Source organism: Marmota marmota, unplaced genomic scaffold, assembly GCF_001458135.2.
Source record: "Marmota marmota marmota unplaced genomic scaffold, marMar, whole genome shotgun sequence".
Classification (NCBI taxonomy): domain Eukaryota; kingdom Metazoa; phylum Chordata; class Mammalia; order Rodentia; family Sciuridae; genus Marmota; species Marmota marmota.
In genome coordinates this window covers 7,549,589-7,569,040 of record NW_025999977.1, presented here as the reverse complement: position 1 = coordinate 7,569,040, position 19,452 = coordinate 7,549,589, and the positions used below count along the sequence as shown (strand labels likewise).

The following is a 19,452-nucleotide window of genomic DNA, read 5'->3' as shown; positions in this document are numbered from 1 at the left end:
TCTGCAGGTCCTTTGGAGCCTCCCCCATCTGCAGACCCTTTCCAAGATGGGAAAACTCTTTTTATCATCGTAAGACACTTTTGCCTTTTTCACTGTGTTGACATTTCTGCTTGTGGTGGGTGTCATTGCTGGGCAGTTGCATGAATCAAGATAGCATGGTAGCACCACCCAACTGTATCAAAGCCATTAGATTCCTTCTTCATCATCATATGGTCTAAGTAAGAAATGATAGTTTTGCTCAAGAATGTCCTTAACGAAGCAGCAAAAGTTATTTCACTACATCTTAACCTTTGCATACACATGCACTTTATTTTATGTGATGAAATGGGAAGAACACACAATTGGATTCTTTCATCAGCTTCTGCATTCCACCTGCTACAATGTGCTGCTTTGGTTGAAGAATATGAAGAAAACCTGGCTTTGCACATATGCACAGTTGGAAAAGGAAGGAGTATTTATAATTGCCTTTTCTCTTCTGCTTATGGATGACTGAGTCAAGTACTTATGTGACTGGTTTGGTTGAGAGTTGAACTAACTGCTTATTTCTTGGACTTCTGTTTTTATTCAAAGAATGACAGACCAATCGTGGTTAATCATACTTGGGAATCTGGCAGACATTTTCTTGAAAATGAACAAAGTGAGCTTGTCATTTCAAGGAAAACAACTCGAGGTATTTGTTGCCAATAATAAAATTTGAACTTCTAAGTGAAAATCATAATTTTGGACAGCTTCCCAATCTTAAATAGTGTTCTAATAAGATCATTGGTGATATTAAGAAATGTAATTTTTTGATATTGTAGGATAAAATGTGTCAACAATTGGAAGATCTGCTGAACTCAGTAAACCATTATTTTCCAGATGACTAATGCATCATGTTACCAAATCAGACATGAGTGAAAAATCCAGAGCAAAAGATACACCAGGGATTGAACTCTGGGGTGCTTAACCACTGATTCACATCCCCAGGAGTTTTTTAAACATTTTATTTTGAGACAGGGTCTCTCCAAGTTGCTGAGGCTGGCTTTGAACTTGCAATCCTCCTGCTTTAGCCACTTGAGCCATGGGGATTACAGGTATGCGCCACCATGCCCAGCAAAACCAAAGGATTTTAATATAAGAGAATAAAAAATTCCTATCAATGGTTCCAGATTCCACATTTAAGAAACTGCAATAGGTTGAGTTTTGATGTAGTATCAAAGAAGAATATATATAATTATCTGACAGGGCTCTTTAAATATGACTCCCTTTTCTAGCATATGTTATCATATAGCCAAAATGACATATTAGAACAGATTAAAAAGCAGGAGTAGATATGAGAATTCGGCTCTTGTCTACTCAGCCAGATACTAGTGAAGTGCTAGGTTAAAAAGTTATGTAGGTTTAAAATTAAAATCTCAATCAGGTGTGTTGGCACATGCCCAACAGGCTAAGACAGAAGGATCTCAAGTACAAGGCCATCCTTAGCAACTTAGCAAGATCATGTCTCAAAAAATAAAAAGGGCTAGGGGTATAGCTCAGTGGTAAAGTTCAATCCCGAGTACGCATGTATGTATGTATAAATAAAAAAATAAAATCCCGCCAAATTGTCTTTCAAAGAGCTTTGCTGGCTCAAATTCCCCCACAACATTTTGTGAGAATGTTCACCAACTTATACATGGGCAGTCACTGGAGGGATCAATCAACTCTATATTTTGTGATTTGTCTTTATAAAGTGGTTTCTCATGGGATTAAGGAGTAAACTCCTCTAATTCATCTAAAGTAATACTCAACTCAAAAAGTCCTAACTCACATAAAATTTCTCAGGAAAATTTTCTTGTCCTCAGCTTATAAAAATGATCCGAATTACTATTTGGGACTGGGCCTCTGGAACACACCTGTTTCCCACAGAAATAATGACAGTTAAACTCACAAGCCCCAATATGTAACTAAAACCAACAACCACAAAACCCCTTCACAATGCACTGAGACCTAAAACTGGACAACATTGGAGTGTCCATCCACAACACTGTTTCAGTCAGAAAGAGCACTTCATGCCTTGGCAGGCAAACTGGGAATTCTGATCCATCTACCCTCCATGTCCTAATAATGGCCTCCACTCTCTCTCACCATTCCATCTCTTAGTGCAGAGCTCCCTGCGGGCCTCTGTCCACCAGTGGGCAGAAACGCTGCTCTGCAGAAGTGCAGAAGGCCAAGGGAGGGGTCACTGAGTCTCTGAAGGGGTGTGTGTGTGTGTGTGTGTGTCTGTGCGTGTGTGTGGTGAGTATGTGTGTGTGTGTGTGTATGCGCTGTGGGAACAGGAATCCATACCCTTCATGGGGAGGGCTGGAGAGGTGAGAGTGCAACCAAGTACACAGGTGTGTGTCAGTGGATAGCTGGAGCCTAGAAGTTAGTCATACACTAAAGAAGAGGGATGGGGAGACATGGTGGCAGAGGGAATGCCACCTGCATTTAGGACAGCACGACGTGCAACAGCAACAAACAGAAGCTGGTCCGCAAGTCCAGGGGGAACAGAGGACTGGAACTGCCCCATCGGGCTCTGACAAAGAAATGGTTCCAAGTGTTGGTTCAGACACTGAATGCACGTCTTCAACCAAGGAAGGGGACCACATCTTGAAGCACTGAGTCCCCCACTACTACAATATCTTCTTCCTTTGGAATGTTGCAAGAGTTTAATGATGCCGTGCATACTAAGAGCCTTGAAAAAATAATAAAACCTTGTAACTATAATGTACAAGTCACAGGTAAGATACAAGTTCAGGGGGCTGGGGTTGTGGCTCAGTGGTAGCCTGCTCGCCTAGCATGCGTGAGGCACTGGGTTTGATCCTCAGCACCACATAAAAATAAAATAAAGATATTGTGTCCACCTAAAACTAAAAAATAAATATTAAAAACAAGATACAAGTTCATAAATGTATTGTAAAATTAAGGGGCTGGGTTAGACAATCTAAATGGCCGTTTAGGTTGAAACAGTCTATGACAAACCATGAAATTCCATGAAAAAATATACCTAAATGTCATTAACCCTTCACACAAGTAGGTTCCCCCACCCCTACCCCAGGTGCTGGGGATCAAACCCAGGGCCTTGTGCATATTAAGCAAGAGCTCCAGCCACATAAGATAATTTGTTAACCCAGAACAACTAAAAACAAAATTTTGTAGAAAAAAAATACCGACTAAAATAAACAAAGCAACAGATTATAAAATTATATTTGAAGTATGTCAAATGAAGATTAGATCTTTATTATACAAGAGAGCACAGATATCAAGGAGAAAAATAAGATCCCAATAGAAAAGTATGCAAAGGACATACATTAATAGATAATTCACAGTCACAACTGTTTGTAACAAAGAGAAAATTGTTTGAGCTCATTATGTACCATAAGCTACCACTGCTATTCTATCAAAGTGATAAGGATTTAAAATATATGACTTTCTATGTGTTAAAAGGAAATTTTCGTATGCTAGCAGTAGCCCCCTGCACACATAATTGACTTCTCCAAATTATCCCCCAAAAGTAATAAATATGGAAAATGCAGGTAGGTATCTCTTCAGAGTAGGCAGAAAGGAAAGAACTTTAGTTTTCAACACTAAGGAGATGGCCAAGTAAATAAAAGAACATCACACTGATATCAGCAACGTGGAAAATTTATTTCCTTCCTTCTGTCCCTTCTTTTTCTTCAGACAAAAAGTGCTCTACTACTGAGCTACACACCTTCAGTCCCTCCAAAATTTCCTTTTTTTCTTTTTTCCCTTTTTGGTACTGGAAACTGAACCCAGAAGAATTCGACCTCTGTGCTAATTCCCAGTCTTTAAAAAAAAAAAAAATTATTTTGAGTCAAAGTCTCACTAAGATGCCCAGGTTTGCTTCGAACTTGTCATTGATCCTCCTGAAGACACTAGCACTACAAGCATGCACCACTGCACCTGGTTCAGAAAATCTATTATGAGAATGCTTGGGCAAAGTAAATGAGACATATAACTGATCACAAAATATGATGAGAGTTTTGCAAAAATAAAAATCTGTGCAAGGGAAAAAACTACATCAATGGGCTGAAGGTGTGACTCTGGTTTGGTCTTGGTCATCGTGATGGGGTATCAAATACTGGATTGTGGTTCACAAAATGGGTCACCAACAATGTAGAATCATTCTAAATCCTAATATCTTCAGTCATAATGACTGTTGTAAGCATACAGTGGTACAACCTAGCCAAAAGATTAACATGGTACTCAGCAGATGGTAAATGCTAGATAAATGACAGTTTTATCACTTTTTGTTGGTCGTGTGATTATACTGCCTTTATTCCCCAAATTTCGTAAATAAGAATGTTTTCTTCATCTGACTATTATGTAGGGAACTTCCTACGTAAATACTTCTTAAAATTAGCTATATCCTCCCTTTCAATTTTCAGAAATGAATCAAGTGTGAAAATGGCATTTCTGTTAATCCATATGTAACATTTACAAATTGTTTTATCTACTGTGATTTTTTTAAACTCTAAGAAGTGGTTGCAAAAGAAGATTAAATTTGTACATCTAACACATGAAACTCAACAGATGCCGCTATAAAGGGTCTCAAACGTAAGACCGACATATTCTTGCGCCGTCTGCATTCTCTGTGAAATCCTGTACAATCCTGCACATTCCGAATCATCTGTTGGTTTCTGAATATACACACCACGATCAGATACAGATAGGAGTAGTCTTCCATGTTTAGGGCCATTAACTGAAAATAGACTGGACATTCTATTTTTCCTTCCTGTTATAAATTGTATCATAACAGACCTGGTCATCCCAGCTCCTTCACCACCCTGCGCGTTAAGAACTACCAATCATCCATTCTTGGGAAGTAATCATCCCTCTCCCAAGTATTTATTTATAAGTATGCATAATTATTTACAGAAGTGTGATACCACTACTTTTCTGTTACTTCTTTTCCAAACAAGCTTTACTCATTACTTATGAAATAAAAGCTATGGTATCTTTTAGATGAACACTTGTTTAGAAGGAGCCAAATGTCAGAAGACATTTTCTCTGTGCCTTTGCATTCTTAAGTAATTTCTACTTTCCAAATGCAAGGGTAAGCTCATGAATAAACTCTACATTTTGAAAACTCTGGCTTCAAGGTTCCGTATCATCTGAGTTACACAATATGGGTGTGTGGTCAAGAGCCTTTACTGCAAAGGGAGGGTTATGTTTTAAAATTTGACAGCAGCTCCAGAATTCTAACTTTTCAAGTTTTTTGCAAGAGTTTGAAGTCAGAGAAAAAAAATTAAAAAAAAAAAAAAAGTTAAGTGAAGAGCGCTATGATGTCACGTAAAGAAATCAGTCATTGCTAATTTAACCCACAGTTGCATGTCTGCCATTACCAGTTTGTCTTTCTGTCGTTCACCATGGATGAGAAAGCCGCTTCGTCCATTGCCTTCGGGGTGCATGACTTTACAGACCCCGACGCGACTGATCCCGCCTCCTTCCTGTGGGAACCATCCCCCGCTGGAGTCATCTCTGGTCATAACCACAGCCTTGACACGCACAATATAGCTGTCACTAAAACGACAACAAGAAGAATGGGGCATGACAATGGTCTGGTAGCTGCAGAACATGTTTCACAATGCAAGATGACCACCAGCCAGCACTTCTCTGGACTTAAGAGAAAATCTGTGCCTGGTAATAATCTTGAGAGGCAACCCATCTCAAGATTTTTTAGCGAAAACACAAAACACATCAACTCAACATAGAAGTACCTTAAAAAAAGACACCTAAGTGATTAACAACTACTTGTGAGTCTCTGAAGAAGTATTCAAAGCATCTCATTCTCCAGTTTCAGGGCATAAATATTAAAAATAAGTGAGCCAATCTCTATATTTTGGTATCTATTTGTAAGTTGGAAAGACAAACTTAATAACTTAAGAGGATATTCACTGTAAACTTAGTTTATAAGGAAAGGCAAGTCTTATTAACACTTTATGAAGCTAATTATTTTCTTATTTAGCACAAGAATAAGATAGTCCACTTCCAAATCACAAATTCTGCATGAAACATTTATACAGATGGGGAAATATTTTAATTCAAGATATCCTTTACACAATTGTAGGCTCTTATTTATGGTTTTATTTTTTTCCATTCTAGAACTTTGATTTTGCAATAAGTTCTTTTGCACATTTGCCAACAATCCTTTCTCCTTCAGAGACCAATCCCAGTTTCTTTTCATTCTTCATCACTTTTTGGGGAAATTTATTTGGATTTTCAGCAAGGCCATTAAATTCTCACTTGATGTTTTCTTTCCTTGGATAGAATTCATTTTTTATTCAATCATATATTCAGAGCTTATGTATGCCAGATGCTATGCTAGATTCTAGGAAACAAAGATGCAGAGTAACAGAGAACCCTCTTGTGCCTTGGGCCCCAGGGAAGGCTGTCCCCTATCTCAGAAGGAGCCTGGTCCCACCATCAGCAGGACAGAGACATCCCTCAGCTGCATATTCCTGCTCACCTCCTCACCCAAAGACAAGTCGCTTGGATTTCCATGACCCCACATGGCTCCACCTCCCTTGTGACCCAGCTGCCCTCCTCCACCAAGTTCATGGGCCTTAAATCCAATAACCTCTAACTTCCTCATCTTCTCCTCTGACCATTCCTTTGGTTTTTAAAAAATTGTATAAACTGTACCTACTGTACAAAATTTACCATTTTAAGTGTACATTTCCGTGGTATTAAGTACATTTGCACCCCCGGGCAACCCTCAACCACCACCCATCATCTCCAGAGCGCTTTCATTATCCCAAACCAAAACTTTGTATCTGTGAAAACACTTACTCCCCATTCTCTCCTCCCTCCACAGACAGCCCCCACCAACCATCATCTGTACTTTGTGTCCCTGTGAATTTGAGTACTCTAGGTATTTCATGAATATTCCTTTTGCTTTATTAACCTGAATGAAGTGAAAGGTCCTCTGTGGCTCGGTCTCCGAGGCTGCTCTCTGCAGCATGGCTCCTCCAAGCCCACACATGGGGTAGAGACTCAGCAGAGCTGCAGGCTCCTCGCCCTCCTCTGGGTTCATCTGCAGCTCATACACCTGACCATGCTCTTCTTCCACCCACAATTCTGGGTCACCCCTTAACCTCTCATCCCTGAAAAGGCTGGCAACCAGGCTCACTGTCCTTCCTCTTCCCTACCACTATCCTGCCATGATTCTTGGTTGTCTTATCACTGATTATGAGCATCCTTCCAATTCCTTGGCCTCTTAGCTTCTGGGATTCTTTCCCTCCAATGACTCCATCCTGTACCCAACCAGTGCCCCACACTCAGGTCAACCCTTGACTTTATCGCCAGTGTCTACACCACTTCCCTGCCTCAATTTTAAGTAGCCCACTTTCCGGCCATCACCCCCTTACTCTGTAGCTCCCTCCAGACTCCAGTGATCACCTGGCATCGCAGCCTGTTCTTACCGCCACCTTTGAGGCCCTTCTCCTGCTCAGCATTCCTCATGTTCTCACTTTGATTCTCTACCCAACTTCAGCTCCGATATCTACCGTGACACTCCTCAGCACACAACCTTAACACCTGTGCTTTCTCTCTCCTCATCGTGATTGCCTGACACAACCTAACCTGGTTAAGTCCTACCACCTACCTACTCCATGCTCCAACCCACGCTGCCGCACATGGTGTGGGGAACACTCCCTCTACTGTGCTTTAAAACAAGCCTTGTTTTAAAGTCGTGATCATCTGTTAACTGGCATCCTGCTACAGCTGTCCACTCTGTCTCCAAGATGATTTTTAACTGGCCTCCTTTCCCTTGCTCTCAGATGATGGATGAGCTTGCCTGTTTCACTGAGAAGCCAGATGCAGTCAGTAGAGACCCTGCCCTTGCACCCACCATCATGCCTACCAGGTACTGGTACTCTCTGCCTCTCCTCCTTCACGGTGCCTAAACCATCCCTGGTGCCTAAACCATCCCCGATCCACGTCGGGGCCAACTTCTCCAGTTACCTACTCTATGCTAACAGTGTCCTCATTTGCATTTCCATCCAGGCCTCTTCTGGAGGAAGCTCTTAGTGAGTTCTGAGTTCTCTGCTTGGGTGTTTCACAGGCATCGCAATCAATATGTATCAGATCAAACTCTTCATTCTAGTATGCTCCCACTCTTTTGATTCTCCCTTCCAATTATACCAAAGACACTTTTTACCACCTCCACTGACACTGCCCAACATACCTGCCATCACTTTGCACTGAGATTATCACAACTGCTTCCTAATTGGAATCTTTACTTCCACGTGTGCCTGATTTCCTCTATTCAAATCCTCCAGCAGCTTCCTAGATCATTTTGAGAAAAGCCAAAATGCGGCCATTGCTTATTCCACTTCAGTCCCACTGGCCACACTCATGCCTCAGGGACACTGCACTGGCTATTTATCCCTGCTTCTTAAAACCTGTTTCCTGCCGGCCACAGTGGTGCACACCTGTCATCTCACAGAGACTTGGGAGGCTAGGCAAGAGGATCATAAGTACAAGGCCAGCTTGGACAGTTTAGTTTGACTCTGTCTCAAAATAAAAAATAAAAAGGGCTGGGGATTAGCTCAGTGGTAGAGCAGCCCTGGATTCAATTCCCAGTACTACAAAAAAACAAACCAAACCAAACCAACATTCCCCACCCTTCTCCCCTACACAACTAGACTCATTCCCTTACATGATTCAGTTCTCTGCTGGAAATTGTTTCATTAGAGAAGACTTCCCTGTCCATCCTACATAAAACATCTTACATCTTCTCACCCTGCCTGGCCTGTATCTGTCTGGCTACTAGGATGTGAACTTCTTAAGAGCAAGGACTTTGCCCTTTTGTTCACTGTAATATCCCTGGAGCTTAGAATGAGATATGTTAATAGACTATGAAATGAATAGGTGACATACACAATAAAACAGGTTTTAAGGAATGCATTTTGTAAGCCGGGCACAGTGGTGCACTCCTGTAATCCCAGCAGCTCTGGAGGCTGAGGCCCTAAGTAACTCAGTGAGACCCTGTCTCTAAATAAAATATAAAAAAGGACCGGGGATATGGCTCAGTGGTTAAGCACTCCTGGGTTCAATCCCTGGTATTGAAAGGAAAAAAAAAAAAAAAGGAAGAAAGAAAAAAATGTATTTGTAGTTAACAGAATCCTTGTTTAAAAAAAAGAAAAAGAAAGTATTCAGTACTCATTTGCTTACGAACCACAATACTTTAGTTAACAAGTAAATGGACAAATTGCACATGTAGAAATACATGCAAAAATCACAGGTTGTGCATGCACTACTTCGAGATCCTAGAGATAAGAATATTTGATAATGTATTCAGATTAGTTGCATATGAACAACTTTGGAGAACATTCATTTTTTCCCCTTCACCCCCTTAATTCCAGAAAAACTAAGGGTACCTAGGATTTAAAAATCCTCCAGTGTACAACACAGCTGTCTCAAATCTTTGATGAGTGTACTATCTGTTCATCTCCCCAGGAAATGGCCAAAGTGAGCTGAAAGAACTGAAACTCTATACACCTCCTGTTAAAATATGGTTTGACTTTGTACGTGCTGTAGTTGGGGGCTGTTCTCCCTTTGAGGGGATGAAGCAAACTTGAAAAAGAGAGGCTTGCATTACTTGTTAGTCCCACAAACTTATTTCCCAAAATAACACATTTATTAGAGATTTTTATAAATACCCCACCCTCTGCTTCCAGACCACAAAGGCTACCTGTGCCTCTGCTTTTGCTCTGTGGCAGCTTCTTGCCTCGATTCCTCCCAGCAGGGCCTTCCCCAGAGCATAGACTTCTGTGTGGGGTGAGGTAGGGAGTTTGGGGCGGGCGGGAAGAAGCCCCTTTGGTCTCCACTGGCAACAACTCTGGCATCTGGTTATTTAAAACCAGGCCACGGGTGAGGTGTTGCACTGAGAGCTGAGAGGGCTGTCTGCGTGGTCCAGCTGCATGGCCGCTGGCCAATGGCTTCCCATCCATGGAGCACTGACTGATGTTACTCGGGCACCTCACTCCCCACCCCAGAGAGCAAGGACAATGAACTCTACTACCAAAAGGTAGAAGAGAGGAAAACTCCCTTCCCACCTTCCCTCCCCCTCTTTCTGGAAAGAATTAAACAACATCTGTTTAAAACAGATGCAGGGGTTTGTTTGGGGAGGATGGGCCGGAAGGGCAAGGACAGATTGGTTTTTAAATTTGTGCAAGGTAGAAGGCTGCCGGGATGCCTTAGAAACATTTTCAAAACATGCTACCATTGTCAAAAATAACCACCACAACGTGTTGCTGAAACTGGCAACTGCTGCACGGTGGCCTGGTGGGGACATGGGGAGGCTCCAGAGGCAGGCCCCAACACCAGCTGTGCAGAGCTGGGGTCTGAACCCGACCAGAACAGCCCCAAACAACCAGTGTCATCACCAATGGTGTTTGACTACCACTCAAACAACAGCATATTCTTTGGCTGGTTTATGAATAAATTGACTGAACTAGAGATTTTTCCATTTAAGGAAAAGCTTTATGTTTCCAACATGCAGGGTTTTTTTTTTTTTTTTTTTTTTTTTTTTTTGTGTGTGTGTGTGTGTGTGGTATGGTCACTCAATATGAAAAAGAGGCAAGTAACAACCTGTGTCAGGAGAGGAAGGCAAAGAAAGAACAATTTCAAAACTAGCAGCCCCAAGGAGAAGTTTTAAAATATCTCAGCATTTATGTTGTAAGTTTTCTCCAAATTTGAAGGACAAGTAACAGAAATAAACAAAGGAAGCAGACAGGTCAGCTGTGCCTTGCCTCCTCAGTAGCTGAAGAAATTGCTATTTGAGCTTCAGTTTTCTTCCTTTGCAAAATGAAGACAGGATCCACCCTGCTGGTTAAAAGCAGTGATAAAGGTCAAGTGCCAGAGCCAGAGAAGTTTGATAAGTTGCAGCCATCATTACTTCTGCTGAAAGGCTGGCTTTGATTGCAGAAACAGGCCCTTTAAACCCCTGTCCCCTGGCCACTGAGTGGGTTTACAGACCGCCCAGCCTTCTCAGTTGTCAGAGTGGAAGGGCTGAGGATGCTGGGTCAGACAGCAGGAGAATCTCTGAACCCGGCCTCTCGCAGAAGACATTGTCATAAAGACCAGGTTTGATGGCACACTGTAGGCAGGCACACCTGTGGAGGAGCAGACTTCCTCGACCATCTGTGAGCTGGCCCTCTGCTCCTGCCCCTCCCTTAGTGTTTTTTTTTTTTTCTTTCAGGAATGGAGACTGGAACTTTTATATGCCCCATAAATTCTTCCTGGCCCCCACCTTATCACCAGTCCTTATCTGATTACACGGCTCCTTTATCTCTCCATTATGCTAAACATTAGACTCACTTCCTCTGGCCTCTTTTCCATTCTTCTCCACTTCACCAGACCTTGAGAGGGATTAGCCAGAGATCCCAGCCTCTCCAGCCCAACTCCCAGACGCCAGCTGAGCCAAATATAACCAGCTTTCTCCAGGGAGTCAGGCACACAAGCTTTATTTTAATCACATCCCCACGCCCCAGTCCTCCTTGTGCTTATAAATTTATGAAGGCTCTTAGATCACATCAAATTACATACATATATAGATAGAATTACATGTTTGTAAAATGTATATAGATACGAAATGCATGTATATATATCTGGTGATCTCTATAAAATGACTCAACAAACTATTTCAGCATAAGCAAATGTGTTAAGAAGTCAGAGGTACAGGTTAAGATCTGTTAAACTGGGTGGTGCTTTTGTGGGTATTCATTTTACATGTCAGTTAAGAATTTTAAAAAAGTCAATTTCTCTGGTTTTAGAAATTTACATATTCTGGACTTGACAGACAAGGAAAGTTATGTGGTTTTGTGAATGGCAGTAACATTTTCTGCTCTGTACAAACCACTAAAGGCAGAACACATGTCCTGCATGCTTAATGCCACAGGAAATAAGGCCTTTATATTAATTACCAAAATATGTACTGTTTATATGGTTCGGTTAGGCCATTACAGGAAAGGGTTAGGAAAGATCACTGATTCAAATGGTAGAAGACTTATTTGCAAAGTGCCATTTCTGGCAGCAGGCAAGTCTGGCAAAGAAGTTAGCCTTCCTCTCAAATCCTGATGAGCAGGCACCGTGAAGCAGAGAAGAAACTTTCTGAACATTAAACATAAAGGGGGTCAGTATGCATGAAATCAGTTAGGAAAGCTGAAAAGTGGGCTAAGTAAGAAAAAGGCTTCCCCACAGATAGTTAAGGTCAGTGATACCAACCACAAAATACACCTGGAGAGCCATCTTTGAAACGGCCCTACCCTAATAACTGCTAGTAAGAAAATCTATGTACCTGAGCAGGTAGTCTGAACTCACAGTGCCGGAGCACTCTGCCAGCGACAGACCTGAGGAGAAGAAAGCAGGCTCATCAGTCCACTCCACTGCGTCTCTGCTTTCCTGAGCTGCTGTAGGAAATCTTGCCTGTGCAGGGGAACCCTGTTACAACACGGCTTTGGTGGCTTTTATCTTCACGATCCATATAAATATTTTTAAACTATTTATTTATTGTTAATTCTAATTTGTTACATGACAGCAGAATACGTCATATTACACATATAGCACAATTTTTCATATCTCTGGTTGTATACATAAAGTTTATTCACACCATGGAGTAAGTTTTCAGAAACAGAACTTGAGAATGACATGACTCTTAAAAGGGGTGTGTGTGTGTGTGTGTGTGTCTGTGTGGTCTTTGCTTTCTAATGACTGGGGACCTGAATTTTATCCAAGAACCTGCTTATATTGTGACAATCACAGACCCCTTTGGGGATGTTAATAGATTTTCTTCCTTCACTCTGTATTGGGCTCAGAATCTGAGTGAAGCCATTGAAAACATTTTAGAAATCCCACTGTAGTCTTATGCCACACGCCAGAAGTTCTGCCATTCTACAAGGTCACCAGTGCCCTTTGTGTCCAAGTCCTATCCTTGGAGGGGGAGGTAAGGGGCATTCCATCCTCATCCTCACATGCCTCAGATAAACCCAGCATCTGTGCTGTTGATGCTACCTAGCTATACCAAAACATGTAAATCTCCTCACCCACACACGGTTCTCTGATGCACATTAGAGGGCCATATACTGGGAGTACAAATAATACTGGATATATGAATGATTATAAAATTTAGTAATTTGTAGATTATTCTTTAGAATTATTCCTAGCAAGTCAAAATTTATTAGCATGGGCCTCTTGAATCTTTATTTTTCTATTGAAATTTTCATAAAAATACTCCTTTTTAAAAAAATCTGCCATGGCTGGGGACACCTGTATTTAGAAACAAGTGATTCTAACACCAAACTATATGCCAATATTTTGTTTAACATATAGCTCTGATTTAGCAGGTTATGTGCCTCCATAAAATTTTCCTTTAAATTTTATAATTACAGCTGTAATTTTCCTTTAAATTTTATAATTTGCTGATAGGGCTGGTGTTTGGCTCAGTAGGTAATGTGCTTGCCTGGCATGCGTGAGGCACCACATACAAATAAATAAAATAAAGGTCCATCAACAACTAAAAATATATATATATATTAAAAAAAATTACAATTTGCTGTAAACATTCCTATTTTTCAACCTCTGAATGCTCCCTACACCTTCAGACCCCAGGAGCCAGTGCAGCAGGTGCACTGAATGTTCTGGATCACCCTCTGCACAGCCACAGCGCCCACTCCCAGACATCCTTAGGAGTGGAATGGAGACTCTGCTGGGCGGTCCCAAGGCGAAGGTACCAGGCAGTGTGCTGGTCACCAGTCTGGTCTCTCTTTTCTGTTGTGTCCTGTGACCCATAATGGCCAATAAAAGGAAATGAAGAAAGACACAGAGGAACAAAGATCAGAGCTGGAAGTTAAACATGGGAGCCTTGGAGGAAATTGTTAGAGAAATACCAGCAGACAATTAGAGACCCTCTGATATCCCCGAGCTGACTGACACTTCTAGAGAGCTGGGGAAAACCTGCTGTGGCCCAGAGGCTTTAAATTTCTGCCGGTCTACAGTGGTCTACAGCAGCCTCCAACACAGAGCCCCAGCACTGGGGGCCAAGCCACAGGGACTGTGAATGGAGGTGAGATGCCCACGGCCTGGCAGTGGGTAGGCAGGCCGGAAAGCCCCTCATAAAATGCTGCCCTCTGGCTTACTTCTCAACAAGGTTTGTAAGTTATATTAGACTCACTCCACTGCACTGTCCAAAATGCAATTGTTAAATTAATTGTTTAATTTGCAATTGTTAAATTGTTAAATTAACTTCTAAGTGTGTATCTCCTACAGTCTGGGACAAGCACAAATCCTACACAGGAAGAGTGATTCAACTGGATTCTACCACATTTCTTTTCCTTCCTTCCTTCTTTGCTATGTTAATAAAAAAAAAAAAATCTTGATTTTACTTTAACATATCAAAAGTGTCTTAAGGACAGAGCTGTGATTTTTTAAGACAACATAATCTTTCTTGTCCACATTTGAATTCCACATTTAAAATCAGACCCCAAGAATACTAGAAATCCCATATCCACAACGAGTGATCGATCACCTATACTTGGGGCATAAGGGAGATAAAGGCATCGGGGCTGTGCTGCCACTGCCACGCATAATCTCAAATTATAACCTGGGACACTTAAAAACAGGCAATGAAGCGTTTAAATGTTAGCTTCACCACCTGAAGAGGCAATTTTAGAAGTAGTGTCTAAGGCAGGTTAAAAAAAAAAATGGCTCTTTGGCCACTCTCCCATGTGGCTTTTCCTGGAGCAGGTTATCTTTTGAGGTGAATGATGTGCCCAGCAGGAAGACAGCCCAGCTGGGCTCAGGTCAAGTTGAGAGATGGAGCAGCACAGGGACGATAGTTTCTTGATTGTGGTTCACATGCGATCAGCAAAGAAAGTCACCTGTGTTTCTTGAAATTTGAAAGTGTTCTGCTTTTACCCAACAGCCCAAATCTTAACATTTTTTACCTGGAGGGACCAGAAACTGGAGACTCCTGGGTATAATATGCTTCCTAAATCCTAGTCTTGGTCAACCATGGAGAGGTTAAATCTCCATAGTTCAGTGGGTAAATTACCTTCATAGTAGGCCCTAGAATGCATTTTAAAATTATTTTTGAGTGCGGCACTGTGGCACACAGCTGTAATCCCAGTGACCTGGGAGGCTGAGGCACAGAGGATCACAAGTTGTAGGCCATCACTGGCAAGTTAATAAGACCCTGTCTCAAAATAAAAAGGGCTGGGAGTGTGGCTCAGTGGTAAGGATCTCTGATTCAATTCCCAGTACAGGGCTGGGGTAGAGGATGGGAGGGTAGTAGAATTATTTCTGAATGTGAAAACACCGACTTCAGGAATTTAATACTAATTACCAACAAGAACAACAAATCCACAGAATTGAAAGTAACTGTAATAAGATTTGGAAAAAGAAAAAAAAAACTTTAAAAAATTTGAATTCCATGGAATTAAAAAAAGTTCAAGATATTTTTTTTAAAAGAAACATTTCTTTTTAAAAGCCTACCATCAAATAATTCTCTGCTCTGTCCCAGGTATGCATTATACAGACACAAGATAGAGAATTAGATTCAGGCTTTTCCCTCCAAGGTAAATAAACTCCATATGCTGGACAAGGCCACCCAGCTAGCCATGTTCTCCTATCTGCCTCCATACTTTCCTTTACCCGAAAGGCCCAGAGGTCCTACCTGTTAGAATTACTGAAGTAACAAGATAAAAACAGACATGTGTATATGTTTTATTGTAATACTAACTTATTATAGCATTATACACAGCTTCTTTAAATGCAAACATGGATATTTTAAAGTCAGTTAAAACATTTTAGGAAATTATTGGAAGATTTTACCCTAACAATTCATTAATATTCAAGGCATCTACTGGAGTCAGTTCTGAGTTTTTAATTTAAAAAAAAAAAATCACTAAAACACAAACAACTTTGACACGAGGAATACATGTTTGTTTGTGTGTGCATGCATGCACTAGGGATTAAACCCAGAGGTGCTCTTCCACTGAGCTATACCCCCAAACCTTTTTATTTTTTGTTTATTTTAAAAATTTTGATACAGTGCTAGTTGCCCAGGTTGGACTTGAACTTGCAATCCCTCGTGTCAGTCTCCTGAATAGCTGAAGTTATAGGCATGTGCCACCACACTGGACAATATGAGGGAAATATTTCAAGAAATGAACTTATTTTTATTCAAGCCCCCCCAAAAAGAAAGCATCCATTTCTCACAGACTAAATAGTCTGTCCTAAAGGGGGCTGAGTTTCAGGTGCTTACAAGGCAAAAAATGGAAACAAGGGAGCCCTGGGAGGTGAGCCACAAAGTCTGAATCTAGGTTTATGACCCTGCTTTTACTGTCTGTCTGCTCTACTGAGCCTGGGGTTCAGTGGAGTTTGTAGTTAATGAACTTCAAAGAACTAACAACTGAAAACAAACAACACAACCTGCCCCCAGAGAACCCTTTCTTCTTTTCCTACTTTTTACCCAGAAAGCAATAATTTTCTTTGCCTTTCCCTCTGTTTTACACACCCTTACACAAATGGTATTTACGATCCACATTTAACCCCCAAAGGCCAGTTAATGGAAATATTGGATCACTGAACAAAATTAACTCTCACCACATTAAAGCGTACATGTAATAGAAAAAATGGTACTTCATAACACAAATGGCAAAGGGAGTTGTTTAAAGTTAATAATCTCCAATTCAGGGCTTTAAATTGTAGCCCTTGAACTTCTGTGCATGACTTTCTCAGAATAGTTTTGCGTTTTTCCTCATTATTGGAGAAAACAAAGGAAACAGTACCTAAAAATCCACAAGCTCAAGTATTTAGTGAGACTTTGAATTTTAAATCTACGAGATGCCAATAACAGTCCTGTAAAGTCTGGTTCCTTCTCCTGTGACCCAGGGCATATATATATATTAACCTAACACCCCCTGCACCAGTCCCAAGCAAACCATAGTCAAAAGGTCAGGAAATTACTAAACTGTTAATGCCAAATTCTGAACCTACAAAATCTTTTACAAGCTAGTTCTTCATAAGAACTCTTCTAAACAAAAGGAGATGATCATTTACCCCACAGGAAGGAAGGAAAGTCAGCACATCGTGCTAGCAATAGACAGGATTTTTGCAAGCCTCATTGTTTATATTCCCGGCAGATCCACTGGACATGGGAGTCCTTTCAGGTGGCAAGAATTACTAATTGTTTGGTTTCTTTTGCCCCTGGGGCTTCTTGTCACCTCCCTCACTAGAGATAAAAAGCTAAACACACACAATAAACAAAAAACACTCCAGACATCTATTCTCCCTTGAAGAATGTGGGGCTGGTCTTCACTCCCTGGGCCAAGACTGGGAAAGAGGAGGGCCAGAAGGGATTGAACCAAGCGGCCCTTAATCATGAGCCACAGCCACAGCCTTTTCTTTTCTTTTTTTAAATCTTGAGACAGTATCTTGCTAAATTGCTGAGGCTGGCCTTGAACTTGCATCCCTCCTGCGGCAACCTCTCCAGGCCCTGGGAATACACATTTCTTGTATCAGTCAATTAGAGAAACCACTCTCATTCATAGGGAAAAAATGTAAATCCAGCCTGGGAAAAGGATTTGTTCAAGGTCACTGACATTAGGGACAGATAGAGAATTCAGTCTCTTTAGCCACCTCTGCCTACATTTTTTTTAAAAATGGCTTTGTTGTGAAAAAGTTCCTGTATCCATACTAGCTGCTCTGAAGGATGTAAAAAGAGTACTCTTGTTGTTACCTTAAGATTTGCTGGCAGGGGCTGGGGATGTGGCTCACCTAGCATGAGTGTGGCCTGGGTTCGATCCTCAGCACCACATACAAACAAAGATGTTGTGTCCGCCGAGAACTAAAAAATAAATATTAAAAAATTCTCTCTCTTTAAAAAAAAAAAAAAAGATTTGCTGGCAAGGCAGCGACTGTGAAGGAATTATAAGAAATGAAGTGGTATTAGTAATACCACAGCTACAGACCAGGGACAAGGGCTGAAGAGAGTGGCAGAGCAGGCCTAACTGTCTGGGTGGCTTCTCACCAACAGAAGTTGTTCCTCTGGGATATGTCAGGAGGCCTACCTTGCCATCCATTTACTCCTCACAACTGGGTACCACAGCCTGACTCTATTACTGAGTCTCAGCTGCTTCATATGCATACTGAGGAGTAGGGGCCAAACGACCTTTGAGGTCCCTTTTCACATCTTTGTGTTAAAAAAGAAAAAAAAAATGCCCTTACAGTTCATTAGCTGTGCCAGTGAACTTAGCAAACATACACCACGAAAATATTACACAAAAGCAGATCAGAAAACTTTCACCAGTAAAATGCAACTGAAAACATCTTTCAAATAGAAAAAAAAAAAAAAAAACTTGAACCACAAAGACCTCTAACCCTGACATACTAACAGATACATTCTCTCAGTGCAAGTATCATTACACAATTATGAAGTCCCCAGGGCAAAACTGGTTTGTCAAAGTACTTTGAAAACCAAGAAATCATGAAAACTGAGTTATAATGAATTTAATAAAATATTAAACCCCACTGCCAGTGAGAATGGCCAGTTCTACTCTGCTCTGCCAGGTTTTAACTGTGAACTTTCCTATCTGGGTATATTTGGGGGAGAAAAGTGAAGCAAGGAGGAATTCTTAAACTGCTGCATTAGCCTTCAGGTTGGGGTCCCTGGAATATGGCTGCCACAGTTGAAAAATCTTCAGGCCTACAAAGCAAGCTAACCAATAAAAACAAAGCACTTACATACCCAAGTTCAAATGGCTTATTTAAATGCAAATTTATCAATGGTACCCACATTAATGCTATGGTTTATGTTATGATTTAGATGTGAAGTGTTCTCAAAAACTCAAGTGTGAGACAATGTAAGAAGTTCAGAAGTGCAAAGATTGGGTTGTACAGCCTTTACATAATCAGTGCCTTAATTCCCTGATAGGGATTCACTGGGTGGTAAATGTAGGCAGGTAGGGTGTGGCTGAAGGTGTGGCTCTCTGGGGGTGTGCCTTCGGGTTACATATTTTGTTCTTGTTGAGCAGAGCTTGTGTGTGTTCATCGCATGCTCGTGTGCGCGCTCTCTCTCTCTCTCTCGCTCTCTCTCTCTCTCTCTCTCTCTCTCCCCTTCCTGGTGAGATGCCCTTAGTGGCTTCCACTATGTTGTTCTGCCTTACCTCAAGCCCTGAGGAATGGAGTCAGCAGTCTATGGAGTGAGACCTCTGAAACTGTGAGCACCAAATAAACTTTTCCTTTCTAAAATTGTTCTTAACAGGTCTTTTGATCACAGCAGTGATAAAGCTGACTAAAACAGTTCATAAATCCCAAACTCAGAGGTACTGGAAGATTCTCTTTTAAGAACTTACTGACTGTTGGTGAGCAGAGAAGGCAAGCATCAGGCTCAGAGGAGGATCATGAACCCTCTGCACGGTGATCCTC

The 19,452-nt window shown here is 41.3% G+C and overlaps 1 protein-coding gene across 1 annotated transcript in view; it reads right to left on the bottom strand.

Moving 5' to 3' along the window:
- Spred2 (sprouty related EVH1 domain containing 2) overlaps window positions 1-19,452 on the bottom strand; it is a 52,426-nt gene that overhangs the window by 26,118 nt on the left and 6,856 nt on the right. Inside the window, exon 2 of the mRNA XM_048804211.1 lies at window positions 5,367-5,544. Coding sequence (XP_048660168.1) covers window positions 5,367-5,544 — 178 coding nt within the window. The remainder of the gene's footprint in view (window positions 1-5,366; window positions 5,545-19,452) is intronic.